We start from the raw sequence: 22,626 nt of genomic DNA on the forward strand, positions 1-22,626 counted from the left end.
GAGTGCGCGTTCAGTAGTGTGTGAACTCGAGTTTCCCTACTTTATTTTTCCTTGCAATATTATATAGCGCAAACTCAACATCATGGCATGAGCACTATTTACATTACAGAAGAACACATTCATTTGTGGTAGGCACAGGGAGACAAAGCGATTTGCCTGGAATCACAGGATTTTGAGCTGATGCAGAGATTCGAATGTAGCTCCCCAGCTCTAAAGTTTGCAATTCTAGAACTTGTGGCGGGAGGTGTGTCTAAAAGTGTATGTCGGTGCTGGCCATCAATGAGAGAGACCTGTGCATTTTTCAAATCGGTGGTGAAAACATAGGAGTATGTTGCTGGAGATGTGGGCCGCCGTGCCACCAATGTACTTACCGGGGGAGGGTTAACACCCATTATTCCGCAACTTTCTTTCCGCATACCATCACTCCGCATACTTACATTGCGAAAGTACCATGATTCCGCAATGCCATTATAACGCATGGCATTACATTTGATATGCTTTTACCATGCATACATTTACAACGAAATTCGTTGTAAATGCATGAATGCTAAAAGCATGTTTTTTTTAAATGTTTGGATAAGGTAAGTATGGGTATAGGGGTATATGTTTTGGGGTACTGAGGTATATGTTTTGGGGTGTTTGGGTGTTTTAAGGGTTCAGATATAGTTTTGTGTTATGGGGTACAGGAGTAGTTTTAGGGTTTAGGGATTGGTATATGTTTTGGGGTACAGGGGTATTTTTAGGGTTCAGGGCTAGGTTTGGGTTTTGGGGTATAGGGGTATTTTTAGGGTTTAGGGGTAGGTTTTGGTGTACAGGGGTATTTTAAGGGTTCAGGGCTAGGTTTGGGTTTTGGGGTACAGGGGTATTTTTAGGGTTCAGGGCTAGGTTTGGGTTTTGGGGTACAGGGGTATTTTTAGGGTTCAGGGCAATTTTGGGGTTTTGGGGTACAGGGGTATTTTAGGGGTCCGGGTAGGTTTGGGTTTAGGGGTACAGGGTTATTTTTATGGTTCAGGGATAAATTTGGGTTTTGGGGTACAGGGGTATGTGAGACGGCATCCCGACAACCCCGACCGGTACTCCGCCCTTCCCCGAACTTACCTCCTTCGCCACCCCCGGGACTGTATCCCCGGCCTCATTATACCACCATAAGGACTCGACCTGAGACGCCAGCAAAACGCCAGAGAGTCACCCCCTTCTTTTCCCCACAGGGACCAACCAGAACATCGGGTCAGACAGCCTCAAATATCGCGGACTCCGGAAACTCCGCCCCTATGGCAGCGACAGCACCGGATAAAAGGGAGAACCCGGAAGTGCAAGTCGTCGGAGATTTGTGGCAGGAACCTCGGACTGGTGGACGCGAAGGAGAAGAGGGAGGAGACGGAGAGCAGACGGCTGAAGCAGACGTGTGGACCGAAGAGTGGTGGAGTCCACAGGAGGTGGCTGTAGAGCGGCCGTAACTCAACGGGAGAGTTACGGCGGACCGCGTGAGTGCCTTTAACCTCACTATTTCTACTCACTAGGAGTCCCCTGTATAGTCCTTGTATAAATTCCCCTTCTCTTTAGAATCACGTCCCCTGCACTGTATTATAATTGTATAGCACTGCACTGTTTGCCCCGCCACCCTCTTCACGTCCCGACCGAGCACCCTTTCTTCCTCCAGCCCCGTATTCCTTCCTCCCGGTCCCTTCCTTTCCTCACTGTCTCGTTTTTCCGTTCCTCCCCCACACCCCCGGGTGACGGTGAGTGTAGCAGAGATCCTACGACTAGGATAGGACTAACGGTCCCTTTTGTTTCTCTTTTGCTCCCTGCCCTCCGTGGATCCTCCACGTCGCCGGAGCCTCCGTTGGAACCGCCGAAGACCGCAAGCAGCAACGCCGGCCCGGAGTGGATCCAGCACCCGGACGTCCTCTTTGTTTTCCTTGTGTTCTACCTTTGTGACTCTGCAATAAACCCCTACTATAGCACACTACATCCGGCCTCCTCGCTTGCTTTTCCGGCCCGCTGCACACCCACCCTCACAGGGTATTTTTAGGGTTCAGAGGTAGGTTTGGGTTTTGGGGTACAGGGGTATTTTTAGGGTTCAGGGCTAGGTTTGGGTTTTGAGGTACAGGGGTATTTATAGGGTTCAGGGCTAGGTTTGGGTTTTGGAGTACAGGGGTATTTTAGGGTTCAGGGGTAGGTTTGGGGTACAGTGGTATTTTTAGGGTTCAGGGCTAGGTTTGGGTTTTGGGGTACAGGGGTATTTTTAGGGTTCAGGGCTAGGTTTGGGTTTTGGGGTACATGGGTATTTTTAGAGTTCAGGGGTAGGTTTGAGTTTTGAGGTACAGGGGTATTTATAGGGTTCAGGGCTAGGTTTGGGTTTTGGAGTACAGGGGTATTTTTAGGGTTTAGGGATAGGTTTGGGTTTTGGGGTACAGGGTATATTTATAGGGTTAAGATGGGTTAGTGTTTAAGGGTGCTGGGGTATTTTAAGGAGTAAGGGTGGGTTATGATTATGGGGTGCAGGTGTATTTAAAGGGAGCAGGGTGGGATTAGCACACAATATGAGACATGGCATGAAGGGCGGAACGTACCACACGCCCCCAGCACAGGCCCACAGCACAACGCAGACACGCCCACAAGGGACTACTTTGCTGGCACGGTTCTTTTACCTTTTAAATGTATATGGTGGGCGTCTGCATAGCCTATGTCCTTCTGCTGCAACTGCCCTATCCAGCGCTGTATTGGGTGTTGTGATTGGTGCTGTGGTTCCTGAGATTACCCGCCTCAAAGGTTTGGGCTCTCTCTTTATTATATTAGTATAGATATAGATCTCGCCCAGTCAACTGCATTCACATGGCCTTGGCGCACTGAATAACTTGACACTATATAAAAGCATTCTATGCAAGGCCAGTATGAGGCACACATTAGGTTTATTATCTTGTAGGTTCATACAGAAATATAAAAATGCCTATGGGTTTTATTATAGGGTTGATACAGCATGATCTGCCTACTAAGAGCAAAACCCTTTCCTTTGGTGGGACAGAGCTGTGGTTACCTGTGGTAGTGATAGCAGAGTCATGACAAGATTGATGAGGAAGGAAATGTTCCTTGTAATCTTACTTGTGCATCGTAGCAATCGTCTTGAAGTCATGAACGTAAAAAATACCCATCTGTATGATGGGGTCCCTGAACCTTTCATATTCATACAGCAATATGTATATTTAACAAATATGAGAGCTGGCATTTTTAACTTATATAGCCTATAGCTAATTTCTTCCAAATTTACTCCCCAAAAAAACCAGCATTGTGGCATAGGATCTTCATATTACTGAAGGATATCCAAGGTCTTACATTGACTGTGTCCTCATGTAACGTAACTGGTGCTCATGTAAAGCGATCTGATACCCGATACCTTCAGGTCAAGTTTGCGCTATACAGAACTCCGTTAAGAAAAGAAAAAAAAAGTTGAGTAGAGGAAAAAAGTAGTCTGATAGGCAGACTATAAAAAGCTGAAAACTCACACAGTTCCTTTAGGTAGCCAACAGATTCCATATCCCAGCATACCTTGTACCGCCTATTGCTTGGCAGTCTCAATACTATATTAGCACATGCTCCTGAAAAAGAACCAACTGGAGAACTCCAGGCCACTGAATAGTAGAGACCAGGGAGGCATCATAGTATCTTCACTGATGGCCATGAAAGTAGAACAGAATAGCAAGCGTATCCTAAAAAACCCTGCATTTTCTAGGTTTACGCAGCGGAGGACAAAGGATTTCTCAAATATGATGCAAAGCCACCTCAAAGAGGCTGTTGAGGGCAGCTGGACAGACTGCTATACCTATTCCAGAGTTTGAATTTAGATCGTAATGTTTGCCAGAACTATGAATAGACCTCCTGACCTTTACTGGCTCCCTATCCATAACAGAATATCATTTGAAACTGGATATTTTACTCGCAAGGCCTTCTCAAAACCCCTGCATACCATGCAACACTTCTTAGTCTCTTCTCTTTGCCCAAGATCCTAAGGAGCAAGAACTCACTGCTCATACAAACACCCACTTTGAACATGTCCTTAGTATTAAAACAGTCATTCTTTGGTGCCGCTCTTAGCCTTTAGGACTTTAATTCCTTCAATATTACACCTGATATGCTAACCTTCAAAAAGCTACTAAAAACTCACCAGTTATGCCTTTATCCCAACTCATCTGTTCTAGTTTGCGCAACCTGTTCCATGTGCAGCTCTCGAAAAACTGGTATATAAGGCGAGGGGGGTTCCACAAACGTTTGACCGAATATGGGGCTTGTGGATTGAGAAGTCTGACTGCTGATGTTATGCTGAAATGTTACGGTGAGGTGTGCCTCCACCTCAGTAGTTGTCATATATATTTTTGATGTCTCTAAGAAAACTTGGCAGTGATATGCTTTACTTGTCCACCGTTTTCTACTGTGGCCCACGTGGCTCGAGTTCCAAGTTTGTTTTGTTCATGTTGCTAACCAATAAAAATAATGAAATGTGTCATGAAAAAAGACCAACGTTGGAAGCTTAAATAGAAGAAGTAAAGCAGTTCAGGATGGTCTTTAAATTCATTCCAGTCAATGTTGAGGAAAGTGCTCCTAAATATAATAGTACATTATATTGATTAGAGTCCACCATATGACTGGAAAGATGCAAAAATAAAATGACCTCTTAATAACAAGTTGTGCTGCTTTTTGAATACTTTATTTGCAACCTCATGAAGGTACTTATGATTCTAACAGTTTCATATTACTCACAAACTATGAATTTCAAAACAATTTGGGTTACCCATTTAGACGTGTTTCACTTGTTTTGAAAATACTTGAATTTTAAAAGATGTTGCTCTTCTGGCATGGTTTTGTCTGTCTTATTAATGTTTTAGATCTCTATCTCTAATTGCACTGATGAAGTGACATCAATGTTACAAATCAGTCATCGGCTGGAAATGTATTATTCAGTAATGTGCTTGGAGAATTTAATTTATAAAATTGCTGCCATAAAATGTATTACTTTTACATTTGAAATGTTGAATGAAGGCAAAAATACTTGAAGGCCTGAGGTAAAATCCTCACAAAATAGGGTAACAAAACCCCAGGAAATCCTTTGCATGAGCAGGAACATAACTGAGGCCATCAAGCAATTACTAGAAAAAAGCACATTGGGATATGAAACCTGCTGGCTCTTTAAGGGAACAGTGCATGTATTCAGCTATTTTTTCATTCCTTTTCCTCTATTAACCTTTACATCTTTGACCATTGATACAACCCTTAGATTAGTGGAGATCCTGTGCTTCAATGCTCTGTTATACCAAAAATGATATATTCAGAAAAACTAAATAGCCTGCATAGGCCATAGAGGTTTTAAGCGCAGATGACCATGCCAGATCTCACCTCTTTCAGAAGTGCACCCTACTGCATGGATCTGAAGTGTTCTGGGATCTTTATACATAGGCAGGAATACTCTACATTCACACCTATCAATGAAGATCCTACGGTGCAGAAGAATGGCAGTCAGGCTGGTGCTACTTCTCCATTTTGAATCTCTGTAGCCCCATTCTCGGTCAAAGTCTTATTCTGCTTTACAAGTGTATAGTCTACAGGTGCTCACAGGAGTTGAACATCAAAGTGAACAGCAGATTTGGAATACATGAGCTTTTACATTGGATGGGCTGGTAAGACTAACAAAGAAGGGTGACCGTTATGAAATGACTGAAGGTGTAATTACGTGAAGTGAGGAAAGAGCATATCAATGCCGTGGGTGAAGAGAAGGGTGGAAGAGTAAAAGATTTCCTGCCAGCAATCTAACTTGACATTGCATTGGCAGGTTCAGGCGCCTCCTTGTATTGGGTGGCTATATGAGGCTGTACACAGAAATGGCAAAGTTCAAGTTTGCCCTCCAATCAAAATGTCAAGCTAATCCCTGAGCTGTTCTATGCCACTCCCGAATGTTCACACACCATCACCAGATGGAATGAGCAGAATTACCGGCTATTGAGAGTCATTAGAAAGCATACGAGCGTAGACGTGTGCAGATTAGGTATACAAAAGTAAACCAACAGATCTCCCCTTTGTAAGTATGCATGTGGTATTTGTATAGTACAAATCTAGCCGAAAGGCAGCGGAGCACTAAACAAGGTCAATGGCAAGCATACAATGAACACGTGATAGAAGAGGTACTGGGTTCTGGGAGCAGAAGTGGACTGTTTCTGCACTGTGATGTAGTGTTTTTTTAAAGAGATGTTCCAGAGCCTGGGTGCATAGACGAACAAGTTACTTACCTTCGGTAACAATATATCTGTAAGAAACACAGGTTAGTTATAGATTCCTTACCTTAGAATTACCGCCAGGTGTCAGACTGGATCCGGAAAGTTTTTCGTCAGCAGTACCCCTGTGCGTCGAAAGGTGGCGTCGGCCGACTCCCCGTTCGTCGTCGGCGTCATGGTCGCCGGGATGACGTTGCGGTAGCTACATAGACGCGACCTTGTGCGCTGATGTCAGTTCTGTACCCGACTTTCCACGCCAGAAACGCAGAGCCATGCACGACTATGACCACTGGTGCACAAAACTAGGGCCCTGAAAGGACGTTCTTAACCATAGAAATCAGTTCGCAGAACGGTAAGGATGGGTGGGGCGGTAAGGAATCTATAACCAACCTATGTTTCTTACAGATATATCATTACCGAAGGTAAGTAACTTGTTCATCTGAAAGAAACAGTTAGTTATAGATTCCTTACCTTAGAAATGCCCCAGCAATACCAAACCCGGAGGTGGGTCTGCAAACTAAGTTCACACCAGAAAGTCCTGGAGAACAGAACGGCCAAAGAAAATGTCTCTCTGGACTTGGCTGTTCAGGCAGTAGTGTTTGGTAAACGTGTGCTGCGATGCCCACGTAGCTGCCTGACAGATGTCATTTAGGGGGACTCCTCGTCCCAAAGCAGTAGTAGCTACCGTCGACCTGGTGGAATGGGCGCACAGCCCCACTGGAGGCTCCTTGTTAGCCAAAGAATAGCAGGCTTTGATGCACAGAACGACCCACTTGGAGATAGTCCGTTTGTGCATGGCCGACCTTTCTTAGCACCCACATAACCAACAAAGAGCTGGTCGTCCACCCGGAATTGTATGGTGCAATCCAAGTAGAAGGAAAGCGCACGTTTCAGATCCAGACGGTGGAACCTCTCTTCCTCTTTTGAAGGATGCGGAGGCGGAAAGAAGGTTGGTAAGGTGATGGTTTGGCCAAAGTGGAAAGAAGTAACCACCTTGGGAAGAAAGGAAGGTCTAGTTCTAAGGACGCGATGTCCGGATGGACAGCCAGAAAGGGAGGCTCAAAAGACAGAGCCTGTAGCTCACTCACCCTGCGTGCAGAGGTGATGTCCACCAGAAAGACAGTTTTCAAAGTGAGAAGTCTGAGAGGACAGTTATGCAGTGGCTCAAAAGAAGCGCACATCAGATTGTCAGAACCAAGTTCAAGTCTCACTGGAGCATTACGAAGGGAACAGGAGGAAAAAGATGAGTAATGCCCTTAAGAAATTTATTTACAACAGGGAACTTGACAAGAGAAGGCTAATCAGAAAGCCTAAGGAACGCTGAAATGGCCAAGAGGTAGCCCTTAGGAGTGCCCAGACTAGAGCCCTGCTAGGTCAAAGAAAGGAGGAACAAGAGAACCTCAGAACGAGTGGCAGAAAGGGGATCCACAGCCTTTGCTGTGCACCATGCCACAAATTTGTTCCTTCCATCTACTGGCGTACACTGTCTTAGTGGAGGGACACCTGGCTGCCAAGATTACATCACAGACCTCGGGAGGCAGGTCAACTGCCACCGCTCATCTCCACGCAAGGAGGTGGAGGATGGCCAGATTCAGGTGGAGGGCCCTCCCTGGCTGCTGCAACAAAAGATCCTCCCAAAGAGGCAGTCGTCGGAGCACTGATGGCCATGTTGAGCAGCTTGGGATACCAGACTCTTTTGTTCCCAATCCGGAGCCACAAGAATGACTTGGACCCGGTCGCCCTTGATCTTCAGCACTCTGGGCAGAAGTGGTATAGGCGGACAGGCGAATAGAAGACTGCAACTGCGCTTGCGCCGAAAAGCGTCGCCTAGCAAATGCCGCCTTGGAAATTCCAAAGCACAGAATGCTGATATTGCGCTTTCTTTACTGTGGCGAATAGATCTAACCAAGGCCCACTGTTGAAAGAGACCTTGCACCACCTCCAAGTGAAGACGCCATTCGTGATCCATCATGCACCTGCGGCTGAGTACGTCCGCCCTGGCATTCAGTGAACCTGCCAGGTGTTGAACCCCCAGGGTTATGCCCTAATGTTCCAGCCATGTCCAGACGCAGAGGGCCTCTTGACACAGGGTCCACGACCCCAGCCGCCCTGTTTGTTGCAGTACCACATGGCAGTAATGTTGTCCATGATCAGCTGCACTACTCTTCCCCGGACAGAGGGAAAGAATGCTTTGAGTGTAAGACTAATCACCCTAAGCTCCAGAAGGTTGATGTGGAGCATGGACTCCACCAGAAGCCAGTGATCTGCCGTTAACCCAATCCTGGTTCATTAGCCACCACTGCAATTGTCGTACAGTGCACTCTGAGATCTGGATGCAATCTGGCAGATTCTCTTGATGCTGCGCTCACTGGAACTTCAGGTCCCACTGCAGAGCCCGCATGTGCCACCTGGCATGATCGACCAGCAGGATGCAGTAGGCCATGAGGCCCAGCAGCCTCAGGGTCCTCCTGACCAAAACCCGGGATAGAGGCTGAAAGATCGGAATCTTAGCCCGAATATCCGAGACTCACTGTTCGGGAGGATAAACCCGAAACCGTGTCATGTCCAGAACCGCTCCGATGAAGAGGAGTTTCTGAGAGGTGGTCAGGTGTGACTTCGGCACGTTGACCCCAGCGAATACAGGAGGTCGACCGTAGTCCGGAGGAGAGAGACGACAGCCTGGGGCGAACCCACCTTCAACAGCCAGTCGTCGAGATAAGGGAAGACTGGAACCCCTGATCTGCGCAGATGAGCTGCGACCACCGCCATCTCTTTTTTGAACACCAGAGGGGCGCTGGTAAGGCCAAAGGGAAGCACAGTAAACTGGAAGTGCTCGTGGCCTACCGTGAACCGCAGGTAACACCAGTGGGCCGGCAGGACGGGAATGTGAAAGTAAGAATCCTGCAAGTCCAACACTACGATCCAGTCTACAGGGTCGAGGGAAGACAAGAGCTGAGCGAGCGTCAACATTTTGAACTTCTCCTTCTGGAGGAACCGGTTGACGTTACTGAGATCCAAGATAGGACGCAGGCCTTTGTCCTTCTTGGGTACCAGAAAGTAGTGGGAATAGCAACCATGACCTACTTCTGGGGCAGGTACTCCCTCGATGGTACATTTGGCCAAGAGTGCCGAAACTTCCTATTGGAGAAGGGCCAGGTGATCCTCTGACATGCAATGGTACTAAGGTGGCATGGAGGGAGTGGTAGTCTTGAAGGGTGGGAGTAGCCCCTTTGGACTATTTGCAAAACCCACCTGTCCGACGTGATGGTGCGCCAATGGGGGAACTGGCGTTCGGTGGCCCTGAAAGGTCGAACTAGGAGGGTTTGGAGGCTGCTGCAGAGGGGTCTGTGGTGGACGGGTCTGCCCACTGGCCCCCAGAACCGCTGGGGCTGAACAGCTTGCCCCGGACTGTGGCTTCGGGCAGGAAGTAGCAGGCCACGAAAGGGGCGAAAGGCAGACTGCGCAGGGCGGGTGATGGAGAGGCCCAAGGATCTGGCCATAGCCCGAGAGTCCTTAAAGTGCTTTAGCGCGTTGTCTGCCTTGTTGCCGAAAAGGCGACAGCCATCAAAGGGCATGTCCATAAGGGTGGGTTAGACATCCCCGGAAAAACCCAAACGCAACCAGGCGTAGCATGGAAGGGCAACTAACACGGAAATCGTCCTGCTAAGTGCGTCTGTGGTATCCAGCCCGCAGCAGATGGTAAACTTCGCTGTGTCTCTTCCCCTCGTCAACTGCACGGGAGAGCACGGCCGGGTCTCCTCAGGCACCTAGGCAGCACCTGCGCCACTGTATCCCACACAAAGTAGGTGTAACGGGCCAACCAACATGCAGTGTTTACTGACCAAAGTCCCAAGCTGGCAGAAGAAAACATTTTGTTCCCAAGGTGGTCCAGCTTTTTGGATTCCCTATCCGGTGATGCGGTAGGGAAGGCGCCCTTAGAAGTGGAGGCTTGAACACCAAGCTCTCAGGGGTGGGGTGTTGGGAGAGTAAAGTGTGGTCGCCCAGGGCTGGAAAGTGGCATTGGGCGATCATCCTGTCCACAGGACCCCCTGTGTTGGGCCTGGACCAGGTGCCCAAAAGGATGTCCGTGAGGGCTTCATTAAACAGCAGCAGGGGTCCGAAGATCTTGCTGCCGGTTGAAGGACCTCTGTCAGGAGGTTAGTCCTGACTGCCACCATATGTAGCTTGAGGTGGAAAGCTCCGGCCACCCTACACAACACCACTGCGTATGACGCTCCCTCGTCCGTAGCCACGGTAGGAGGAAACAACATGCCTAGGTCTGGGGATGTATCCAGACCACTGGCATCCCCCAGTTCCTCTCTCCAGTCCGGATCGTAATCTAACTGGTCTGTTAAAAGGTCACCTGCCCCCCCCCCGTCTTCCTCACCCTCCTCTGGCCAGGGTGAACACAGGGACAAAAGTACCCATCAAGCGCCGGATCCGGCGTCAGTCGACGCCAGACCGGCTCCGTGTCCACATCACGACAGAAGTCGGGGTCGACGCTGGCTGGGGGTCCAGTCGGCTGTAGACATGGTGCCGGTGGAATCGGCGCCAGTGGAGGTGTAACACAGTCGACTGGTGCTGATCCGGATTCAAGCCTGGATCCAAGGGGGCCCTGTGTTGCTGAGGCCTAAGCCGCCAGCGTCGAAGGCCTAGGGCCCCTAGCCGAGTCCGCGGGGCATGAAGGCGCTGAGTAGGGCTGCCCAGAGATGGCGTGCATCGCTTCGTAAAATTGACAAAGCTAGGCAGAGGTCGCTAGCGGTCCCGGGAAGGCCGGAGTCGACCCTGTAGGCGCAGCAAGTGGAGCCACGGGAGGGGCACCACCCGCACCGTTCGTCACGTCGGCCGATGGACGAGGGGAAGTCGAAGAGCGACGATGCTTCTTCGATTTCTTCTTGCGCTTCGACTTATCTGACCCTGAGTGCGAAGACTTAGAAGAGGAGTGATGATGACTCCGAGATCGGTCCCTCAACCTCCCACGCGAACTGGAATTTGAACGACGCAGGCCGACTGTCTGGCTTCGAGGAGCTTTCGGGACCGCTCCCGCAACGACTTCGGGGCCATGGTTCGGCAGTCAGAGAACAACTTGGGGTCATGGTCGCGCTCCAGGCAGTAGAGGCACATGGGGTGCGGATCCGTCACCGACATCAATTGGGTACAGCAACTGCATGCCTTGAAGTCGGGCATCCCACGTGCAACAGGAGTCGGTTGAGACTCAAAAACAAAGTTGACAAAAGTCGCAAAAAAGTCAGTCAAAAAGTGACTTGGGGTCCTGCTCTCGCCAGATCTGCGTTTGCTGGCGTGGAAAAAGAAAGAACTAACGTCAGCGCCTGAGGGCGGCGTCTATGTAGCTACCGCGACTTCATCCCGGCGGCCACAACGGCGAACGCGGAGTCGGCCAACGCCACCTTCCGACACGCAGGGGTACTGCTGACGAAAAACTTTCCGGATCCAGTCTGACGCCTGGGGGTAATTCCAAGGTAAAGAATCTATAACTAACTGTTTCTTTCAGATAAAAAAAGTCTGCTGTCTTGCTTTTTTATACCTTCTTAAACACTTCTTAGCCTCCAGTCTCATGTCTGTGGGTGTGCAGAGCGCCACAACAGAAGGTGAGATTGTTTGCAAGTTAAGCAGGGATCTTGGTGAAGATGGCATTGTAAATGATGTAGCCTAGAGGAAGTAGAGTGGGAGTCACAGGGGTAGGCAGTTACATGCTTGCCTTGAGATATCTCATGGCAAAACCATAAACATCCTACTGAATCAAAGTTGTGCATTTATTTTTTAAATGAATATGCTCCACTTACCTAAGCAAGCCTCCTTTGCATCTCCTTTCTCAACTTTGCTGAAAAACCTTATCAGAAGTATGAACACCAAGGGAGAAAAAAAGGAAATCACCTATAAAAACAGAACACAATGATCACTAACAAAATCTTAATTAGTGAGAGAAAACATAAATATGGAAAAAGATACACTTTTGCCATTCATACATTCAATAGGAGGCTGCTAAGCGATGATGACAAGATGGCTACAGTTTAATAGTGCCCTGTCGCCCACGGCAGATGGTAGAAACAGCACAGTAGTAGCCACCCTTGATGTGAAGCAACATTTGAGTATCACCTCCATAAACTCCTCCACCTCTTAGACCCCCAATACTTGCTCAGAATGGTGCATGAATTGGAGCCTACATTCGCATGGAGGTGGAGATATAATTTAGAAAGACAAGGTTGGACCTATGTGGAGGGGCGATGACGAGAAAGGCTTTCTGCAAAAAAAGGGCGCCAATAGAGGCAGCAGGTTGGCATGTCACTCTGCTGGATCTGAAGGCAGATTTATCAATGCCCAGGAGCTGTGGACAGATTGCGAATGAAGCCTCTGGGGCTGGCCTAGTCTCCAAAGGAGGAGTGTGTCTGGAGTGCACAGGTTGCATCCCTTCTCCTTTCATCTGCAGGGGGAATCATTGCTGGAGTGCTGGGTGGTTGGGGGCATTTCTAAGATGTGGTGAAGAGAATAGGGTGCATGCTACATTTGAGGAGACTTCCCAGGTCGTTATCAGGCGGTGCCTAAATCTGCTGACCAGCCTGACAAGGAAGACTACCTGTATGCTGTGCTTACTTTGTGACGGTGGTTGCCAGTGAGGTCACCGGCATTTAATTTTGGGGAACTGAACTTATTTTCCTTCCTCAGATAATTATTGAGGGAAAAACACACAAATCTGAAAGACGGAAAAAATGTCACACAGTGAGAAAGCAGGAAACTAAGAAAGTAGTAGGGAGTGAGTTTATGGTGGTGAATTTAACACTACCAGCTTTGGTATTCAGCAAGTTGACGTTTAATTGCACAGGCCACGAGCTTCTGAGCAGAGCATTGGGCACCAGCACTTTTACGAATTAAGCACAGACTGTGGGCATAATATTAAACCAGCAATAAAATGGCATTGGGGTTCTGGAGTTTACTCAAAGGGCCATGGGTAAGGAGCTGTTGCCTTGAGAGGGCAAAAAATTGAACAGTAATCTTAATTAAAGCCCCGCGATGACCACTGATGTAAATTAAGTAGAGACCTTTGGTAGGCAAACTTGTCACAGCTGTTTTGGATCAAAACAGAACAAAGAGGTGAAGGTTATATATTTACGAGAGCACTCGGAAGTAAGTATTGGTGGCCTAAGAAGAAGGGTACTATCTCCCGGACCTAGAAGAACTGAAATGTAAATAAAGGAGGAGACTGCAGGGAGTAGTAGAGTCCTTGGAGCTTAGACAAAACCATTTGAAGTCTATAGCCACTCTAGGAGAGGAGCTGAGACCCTGCATCTGTTCACGGGTTACCAGATCAATTATTCCTTCTCTGTGGCCCTGAACCTGTAGTGAAGCATGGAGACGTATTAACAAGTAAGGGATCTCTCTCATGATATCCCTGATCATAGGTGACCCTCTGGTGCAATAAAGATAAACATTCAGTGGAAGACAAAGCTCGCAGAGTTCCAAAGGTGGCCTGGTACATATTTTGAACTACCCACCATCTCTTACACTGGTGGACCTGTAGTGTATATAGGAGGTTCCTTGAAGGCGGTGGTAATCAAAGACAATATGAAAGATCTTGCTCAATGAGGGCTCCATAACGGAATGGAGAACAAGAATGGACACAGCTGAGGAAATAGGGAGCATCTTACAAGAGACCCGTTAGGCCGGGGAGTTGGAGGACTCTAGTATGGTCATACATGTCTTGGAATTTTAAGTGACTGGAGTAAAAGGCAACTCATAACTTGGATGTGCATGAAAACAGAGAACGGTGCTGCAATCTGCATTCTAAATGATTCCTGAGGCATGTCAGGAGAGCCCCAGAGAAGTGAAACTCTTAAGCCAAAGATCTAGTCACTAGAATAATATGTAGACAAAACCAAGATCACGTCTAAGGTGGAGAGCAGGGAGGCACTGGACTACAAAGTGGTGACAGTACTGCTCCTTCAAGACTTCTCCACGTATACTATCTCTAAGAAACGCAAATGTAAGACCTCATGCCTAGTAGCTGAAGCAGAGTCAGATTTCATGTCAGTGAGGTTTTCCTTTATTCCTAGGTTTTGAATACCATGGTGTGGATTATTATATCACTATTTCACATGATATAGTGGTCACAGAAGAACTAACAGAAGGGGAGAGACCCACTGTTTCACAAACTTCTGTGAAATCAGAGTTAAAGTGGGAGACGTCTGGACCCTGAGAAAGAGGAGGATGAGGAGCTAGACGTTTCCTTCGTCCAAACCTTTCCCACCAGTTAACATGAGAGTAGGGAGATGGAGCTGAAGAGGAGATATTGGTGAATTCAAAGCAGGGTCAGGTCAGGCTGCACTAGGAGTTCCTCAGTGGATTACTGTAGTATGTGTTTCCTGAGGAGTACAATGGGGAAACCAAAATATAAGACGGAAGGCATACCACTGCAGTTGGATGAAATTGAAAAGTAATTAGATCCGGCTGAGTAGGAGGGCTTTGTGAACTTGCACTGTTGCTCTGTTACAGCCTTGGGGACTAGGAGGAGCAGCACCAACCTGTCCAGAAGGAAGGCTGGTGGATCTGGTTTAAATGAAGGTATGCTACGGTCTTGGGGTCTTCCAGGCACTTAAGCTACAGGTGTAGATGTAAGATAGGACTCAATGCTACAGTTTTCACTATTTTCCACTGAAATGATATTTCTTTGTGCATTTCCTTCAATTCCTTATTTCTTTCGGCTGAAGGATAGGTTGATAATGCTGGACCATAGTCTTGCTCGAATGGGGGTAGAGGCTCACCTCTTTGAGGTCTGCAGGGAGTTTGTCAAAGGAAGGAACAGTTTCTTACCTGTAACTCTAGGTTTCTCATAGAGGTATTTCCATGATAAGTCATAAGCACTTGAATAGTCCGCCAAAGTGCAGAAACCGAAGAGCGCTTGGTCTAGATAGATCTTCTTAAGTGGATATTGTTTGCCTTTCCTCAGGAAGGCCTGTAAAGACAATTAAGAGATAGAGAGACAAATAATGCAGCCTAAGTACATAGGCTACACTTGCCAAAGTCTTCATCATGAAGTTAAAAAGGAGCCAGTACACTATTTTTGGGAGAAATTTGAAGTGATTAACGCACAGAATGAATCTCCTTCACAAAACTCTTTTTCATGATAGAGATGAATGTGAGTAGGACAGAGTAGCCCCATAGGCTGCTAGTATCAGGCAAAAAATAGAGGCTGTGCCTTTAGGAATCAATAGACCACCAGTAACCCATCATTCTTAGCTGGTGGCAGTTACTTCAATTCTTTTTTTTCTTTTCAAAACACTTTTTTATTAAGTAGGCAGATAAAATAGTCACATTTCTTACAGGAGAAATATAATACAGATTGACCAATATGATAGCATTTAAGCAGGTGACTTCCATATGACATATATAGTACAGAAAAGTAAACATTTCGGATATGTAAACATCAGCCCCTAACTTTACAACCAACTGTGCTGCATGCTGTATAGTAATCCGTGTATCATAACCATCAAACCAATTCACACGTAGCGTAGTCCTTTGTATCATCACTTGCCCGCAATGTGTTCTCGGAAGGTTCCCACATCAGTTGTTCGTGGTGAAGGAGGTTCCAATATGAAACCCCTGAAGTCTTCCCAACGTTTCCAGGATTTTGGGGTGTTTTTGTGGGCAGCCCAGGGCTTTAAAAATAGGCTGTTCCTGACCCACACACCAATCAAGGCTTGCCTTTCACGCTCCCAGTTTAGGCGGGCCGAGTCCTTCTATGCCCTAGCTATCTCTCTTTTAGCCAGGGTAAGGCCCAAGAATAGCAAGTGACTTTTATAGATGTTTCCTCCTATTTCTTCTGTGACATGTAATAAGGCTAGCTTAGGAGACTGGGGTATTTTCCAGCCTTGTACCTCTGATAGATTTTGGAGGGGGGTTACGAACTGCCTGTGCAGTGCATTCCCAGATGTTATGTATAAACGTGCCTTCCGTGCTGCCATGTTATAGACACACAGGGGAACCTATCAGCCCAGCCCTCCACAACCTATATCGGGTAAAATAAGCAGTGTAACTATTTCAATTGGATAAGTCTGAGGCGAGAGGCTATTGCGGCGCCCCGGGAATTCTAGGGCCTGCGTCTAGTCATCACTATCAACGGGACCAAGGTCTGTCTGCCATTTTTCCCGAAGTGAATCTAAGATTGTGTAGAGATTTGTCACCAGAGTTTGATATATCTTTGCAGTCTTGTGGTCCCCCAAATCACCCATAAATAGCTTTGCCTCTATCAGACTGAACTCCGGGAGAGATTCCAAACACGCAACATATGGGGTTAGGGCATGCCATAGTTGCAGGTATTAGTAGAATTGGGTATGCGGCATAGCAAATTTCTTTTCTGAGTGCCTGGAAGGACCTCATGGTTGTGTTTCGCATCCCATCTCCCAACGTAGAAATGCCTATGGCGTCCCAGTCTCTAAACCCCAATAAGGTGGACACCTGCGTCATAAGGCCGCTCTGCCAGAGGGGCGTCTACCTCATCAGCCGTCTCCACCATCCCATCCTGCGCATAGATTCCTTCCATACTCCAAAAACTACACGTGTGGCAGGCAGATGTCGTCGTAGCTCTTTTAGGGTATGTAAAAACATATGGGTAGCATGTCACCCATGAGCCATTTCTCCACTTGGTAAGCTGGGTCCATGCTATTCCCATACCACCAGTCGTTCAGTACCAAGAGATAAGATATTGCGTGATATGATTGAATGTCAAGGGTCTTTATCCCTCCGCAGTATGTAGATTGAAAGCACGTTTTAGGCGGGACTCTAGCGTAGCGGCTTGATCATTCCATAGGAAGCGGCTTAGTCTTGAATTGAGCTGACGGAACCAGGAAGCCGATATCTGAAAAGGGTGATTCTGAACCTTATAAAGAAGGCGAGAGAGGGACACCATTTTAAAAATCGCCGATCTTCCCAGTATAGATAGGGGCATGGGTACCCAGGACTTCATCTCAGCCTGCGTGCGCGTCCAGATGGGAAGCAATGTTTTTATTCCACGACACCGATTGGGAGGACAAGAGGTAGACGCCAAGGTACTTAAACTCTGTTGTGAATAGCGTTACTTCTCCCACCCAGGTGCCCATCTCCGAGCCTCCATGGAGAGTCCACAATATCGACTTCCTGGCATTCATAAACAGGCCCGAATGCTGTCCAAATATCTGCACAATGTGGAGGAACAGAGGTCCCGTCCGATGTAGTAACGATAGGAAGAAAAGGACATCATCCGCATACAGGGCGATCCGATCTGAATTCCCTCCCGGCCATTCAAATCTCATGACCGGTGTATCGATTCGGACCCACAAGGCTAGCGGTTCCATTGCTTACCAAATAAATAAGGGGATAGGGGGCAACCCTGTCGGGTACCAAGCCCTATAGGGAAGGGGTCAGACACAGCACCTGCCACTCTAACCGAGGCCGTGAGGTCTGTATATAGTAGTCGAATATAGGACATGAGTTGTGGCCCTATATTTAGGCGCTGCAGGAGGGCAAACGGGTACATCCACCCCAGCAAATCAAATGCCCCATCTATATCCAGCTGTCTGCATTCAGCGCGATCTTCATGGAAGTAAGGAACCCAGCCTGCTCCTCCCCGGTCAGACTGACTTTTGTGGCCTGTCCATAAGTAACCACTTGACGGTAGGAACTAATTATCCTCCGGATGCCACACAGCTGTGTTGCAAATTTGAATCATCTAACGTATCCATAATCAGGTGGGAACTAATTCTGCTCCACATGCATCGAACTGGCACCAAGAAATTTTCGCTAGTCGCGTGCTATTGCAACCTATCACCTCCTGTGACCACAATCAGGCAGATGCCAGCCCCAGCGCTCCCGATTAAGTGCTCTTCTCGCCTTAATTGCAATCACTGCCTTCTCTTTAATTTTTCCACCGGCATTGTCCGGCTATAATCCGGATTACTCACATATGCTATGTCCTGAACATTATCTCTAATTGAGATCGAAACGCTGTCGACCCCCCCAGAACCTGAACTCCATGCATTCTATATAAAAAATTCTCAAAAGGAGTTTGCCTATGTGTTGTCAATGCGACGTATATATTTTTAAGTCACCCTCACTGAACACCGCACGCTTTCTGCCACTTTTTATGTGAGCACCTGATCTAATATTATTTTACTGTAAATAAATAACTATTGTTATCTCAATTGAATTTTGGCCCTGCTTACATAATTTTCCTCGATCCCTGAAACAAATAACTGCCTCTCCAATAACTAAATTGCATAACATCCTATTCTGACGCTACTTTTGCGACTCTCTTGGACCAATTTTAGCCACATCTCAGCCATTGTTTTTGAAAATATCAACCCACCCCAAGTTCTAATATTGGGGTTCCCTTGTTTTTCTGTCCACCTATCTATGTCGGCCAGCAGTAGTGCTGCCGGGCCTTCAATATCGGCAATCGCTGCTACTGCATTGTATACCCGCCGGATGTTGTGGCGAGTTGCTCCACAAGGCATAAAGCCTGCCTGGTCAGGATGAACTAGTTTGGGCATATAGGGAAGGATACGGTTAGCAAGTGCTTTGGCCAATAGGTTGGCCTCCACATTCAGCAGTGATATAGGACGATACATTAAGTGTTGATCTGGGGGTCAGCCAGGCCTAGGAAATACTGCGATTTTTGCATGCCGCCATTCCGGCGAAAGTCTCCCTTCCTCAAGGGCCACATGTACTGCCGCAAGATAGCGAGTAATGATCTGGAATTGAAAAAGCTTATAGAATTCGCATAGGTAGCCGTTAGGGCCAGGGGCTTTGCCTGTGCATAAGAGTGCAAGGGCTGCGCTCATCCCTCAGATGGGCATCTAGTTCTGCCCGCCACATCCGATACAGCCTTGGGTGTAGATCATCCAGACATTGGTGGATCAAGGGTTCTGGCAGAGCGTCTTTGGGCGTATATAACTCAGCATAGTAGGTCACAAAGCTGGATGCAATTTTGGAAGGGTCAGGGAGTGTTTGCCCATTGTTTCCTAGGATATCAGGTGTTGTTAGTGGGTGGAGTGCCTGTTGGCATAGACGATGCAGGAGAGAGCTCAACTTATCTCCCCACTGGTATATTCTGCTGCGCGAGGCCAGCCAAGCCTGCTTGGCCTCGTCACGCAGTGTGTTAGCATGTGTTTGCTGCATGAGAAGAAGTTGGCGGCGAATCTGCCCGCCGTCTATACCGCTACTCCTCCGCTCCATGTCTAGCAACTGAGTCTCTGTCTGGAGCAGTGTCTCGACATTTTTTCCATTGAGTGGTGCAATAGGATATATTAGCACCCCTGCGGGTTGACTTCATGGCCTCCCAGAAGATCTCCGCAGAGTGTACCGTGCCCTGGTTAGCTGTGAAATAAGCCGTAATTGCAGGATACATGTGGGTTTTATATTGCGGGCCTTGGAGACGCCATGTCGATAGGCGCCAGCGGAAAGGACGACGCAAAGCCAGCACCACTGGAGAGCGATCCAACAGGCTCCTAGGCAGTATATCCGCTGCCGCAATTCGATAGTAATAAGTGGCCGGTATAAATATATAGTCCTACTGGAGAATGAGTTGTGGACTGTAGAGTAATATGTAAAGCTTTGTGTGGCCGGGTGTAGATGTCTCCATGTGTCTATCCACCCCAAGTCCTGCACCAATGTCTGCATTCATGTGTCTCTAAGTGTCCCCTGCCCACCATGAGGTCTACATCTGTCCTGGTCTGCAATCACTACATCGTTCTAGTCTCCATCAATTATAGAGAGGCCGGTTGGAATCTCCAGTATTGTCCTTGTCAGGCGTTCCACAAATGACTCAGACACGGGGGGCGCATAGATACTGCCAAGTTTGACTAATTCTCCATATAATGAGCCGGTCGCAATACCATGCCTACCCTGGGGATCGGACCATGTTTTAGTGTGCACAAAGGGGACTCTGCGATGGATTAGGGCTGCCACCCCACGTGAGCCCCTGGTGAACCCTGTGTAATAGATCTGTATGTATCCAAAGGTGGAAAGACATGGCGCCCTGGAACCCATAAGATGTGTTTCATGTTGTAGCAGGACATCTGCTAAAGCGCGTTTGACCTGTCGAAGTGTAGTGTAGTTCCTATATTCCCAATGGGCTCAGCGCATTGGAATAGTGTATCCTGTAGTTTAGACATAGGACTGAAGTCGACTAGGTCTATACTGAACATACTAGATTTAATTATGGGTGTGCCAGCTAGCTCAGAGGTCACTAGAAACGTTCTCGAATGAACAAGAAGGGATTACTTTCTGACAACCACTTTAAACATGACAACTTTGTTTCCAAAGAATAAGAAATCCATCAATCGCGGAAACAATAGATAGTTATTTCACTCAGTCAATCGTGCATGCTTCGTTTCACCAGCGGTGCAGAGAAATAGAGAGACGGGCGTTTTCAATAGAGGTTTTTAATTGAACAGTCTTCTTTCTCAAGCAGAAGAAATGAACTGCTGCAATCGTAATACTTGCGGTAAAGTACAAAGCGTACAGTACGAAGAGTATTATAAAATAATATTGTAAAAGCATGATATGGTTTCTAAGCCATAAAATACCTAAGATGCATAAAATACATACAGTGATAAATAATGACTAAAAATGCTCAACTGGAGTTTCTAAAATACGCCTACCCCGGTGTACCTAGCCTAGGTCTAGTACAAGGGAAGAAGTAAGTGCAGTGTAGCTTAAGTTTAGTATTCTTTTGCCAAGAATCTATTCCAAGAATTCTCTTAGGGTCTAATCAGCTCCGTACCTTGGTTCAGAACGAAGGAGGTCTTGTATCTCTCTCTCAGGACTCGATTTCCCAGCAACTCGCAAGGGTAGCCTGGAAACACTGGAGCTGGATTTCTCGGCTGGAAAAAGTACAGCGTCTCTCAATGCGTCAGCTGGAGGGTCGGCTTCCTTCGGCACTTGCAGGAGCAGGGCGTCGGGCAAGTAGATAGTCAAACTGCTCCAAACCACCGTGTGTTTGTTTGGACAAGTGTGGGCATATTTATATATTGAAGGTGCAGAGTTTGACGTAAGATTGGACATAATAACGTCATTGGAGACTTGATTCTCTGAAAACTCCATGAGTTTTTGGATAAATTAATATTCAGGCAGGGGGAAGTCCCCGACTGCTGAAGGCGGGTTTTTCAAGAAATCATTGTAGATTTTCGGAACTAGTGGAAGCAGCCAAGCCGTATTAGGTCTACCTGAGCTATGTCTTAATATGGTTATGATTCCTATGCCTATATTAGGATATGATATTTTATACCTATATAAGGGTATGAATCGGGAAAATTACACTGGGGTCCTAAAACGCTATACAACACCCACTCCACGTATTATGTCTAATATTACTAAATCTATAAGCATAAAAAACTTAACTAAAGCATGTGTTCACAGTCCCACCCAAAATACATGAAATGCATTAAACATGGTTCATACACATACATGAGTATCTGTCCTGTACGCATTTTACAAGCAATAGATGTTATTAAAAAGCGCTATCTAAACAAAACATAAAATGATAGTTATGAAATGGCTCTAAATTTACAGAAGAAAAAGGTCGAGATCATTCACATGATATATAAACTGTTATCGTTTTCATGAGATAATGCCAAATATTTGTCTATAGGAAGTGTCAAATGAATTTCTTGTTCTCTAAGAATAGTTCTACGTTAAGCAGATTACTTTGTGCCAAGGAGAAAGTTCTATTCCGGGATGGAGAAAATAATTTTACAAAAGTAGATTGTAGAAACAGAGTTCCCAAGTTAGAGGGTTTGTTTTAAAAAACCGAAGGCCGAATTTCAGAGTTCATGGAACGCTGTGTGCACTTAAAAAAATTATTCTCGGTGTCGGGAGAAAACATCAAATCATCTAAGCTGGCAAAGAAACTGTCTACCACAGTTGGTGAAAGTGGAACTACTTCATCAAGTAGATCAAATCTGCATAGATGTGAAACATCGCCGTCAGCGTCATCCGCATTAGCAATGTCCGATGTTGATGGTACCTGTGTGCCTGTTGTTCCACGTACCTCACCAATAGCTGGATTCGCTGGTGAGATCTCAATGAATGCCGTCATCAGGATTGGCAGCCGTTGGGGGCAACACGATGTGTGAGTCGTTACTGGACCCAGCAAGGTGTCAACATCCGTTGGCAGTGCTTATGGAAGTGTAAGACAGATGTCCAACACGCATTCTTCTCCGCAAAGCAGGCATCGCAGAACAGGTAAGATGCAATTTTGCCAGATTGGTCTGAATGAATGGAACCAAGTGGCATTCAGATCTCTTAAACGAGCCAAGCCAAGAATCTGTGTAATTCTTTAATGATACCGCATGGCTAGGAGGACTTGTTCCATGGT

At 47.0% G+C, this 22,626-nt stretch overlaps 1 protein-coding gene across 1 annotated transcript in view; it reads right to left on the bottom strand.

Annotated features, from left to right (window-relative positions):
• Positions 1-22,626, bottom strand: part of PLPP5 (phospholipid phosphatase 5) — a 287,796-nt gene that overhangs the window by 134,361 nt on the left and 130,809 nt on the right. The window contains exon 4 of the mRNA XM_086943637.1: positions 12,065-12,155. Coding sequence (XP_086799763.1) covers positions 12,065-12,155 — 91 coding nt within the window. The remainder of the gene's footprint in view (positions 1-12,064; positions 12,156-22,626) is intronic.

This window comes from Lissotriton vulgaris, chromosome 11, assembly GCF_964263255.1.
Source record: "Lissotriton vulgaris chromosome 11, aLisVul1.2, whole genome shotgun sequence".
NCBI classification, from domain to species: Eukaryota; Metazoa; Chordata; class Amphibia; order Caudata; family Salamandridae; genus Lissotriton; species Lissotriton vulgaris.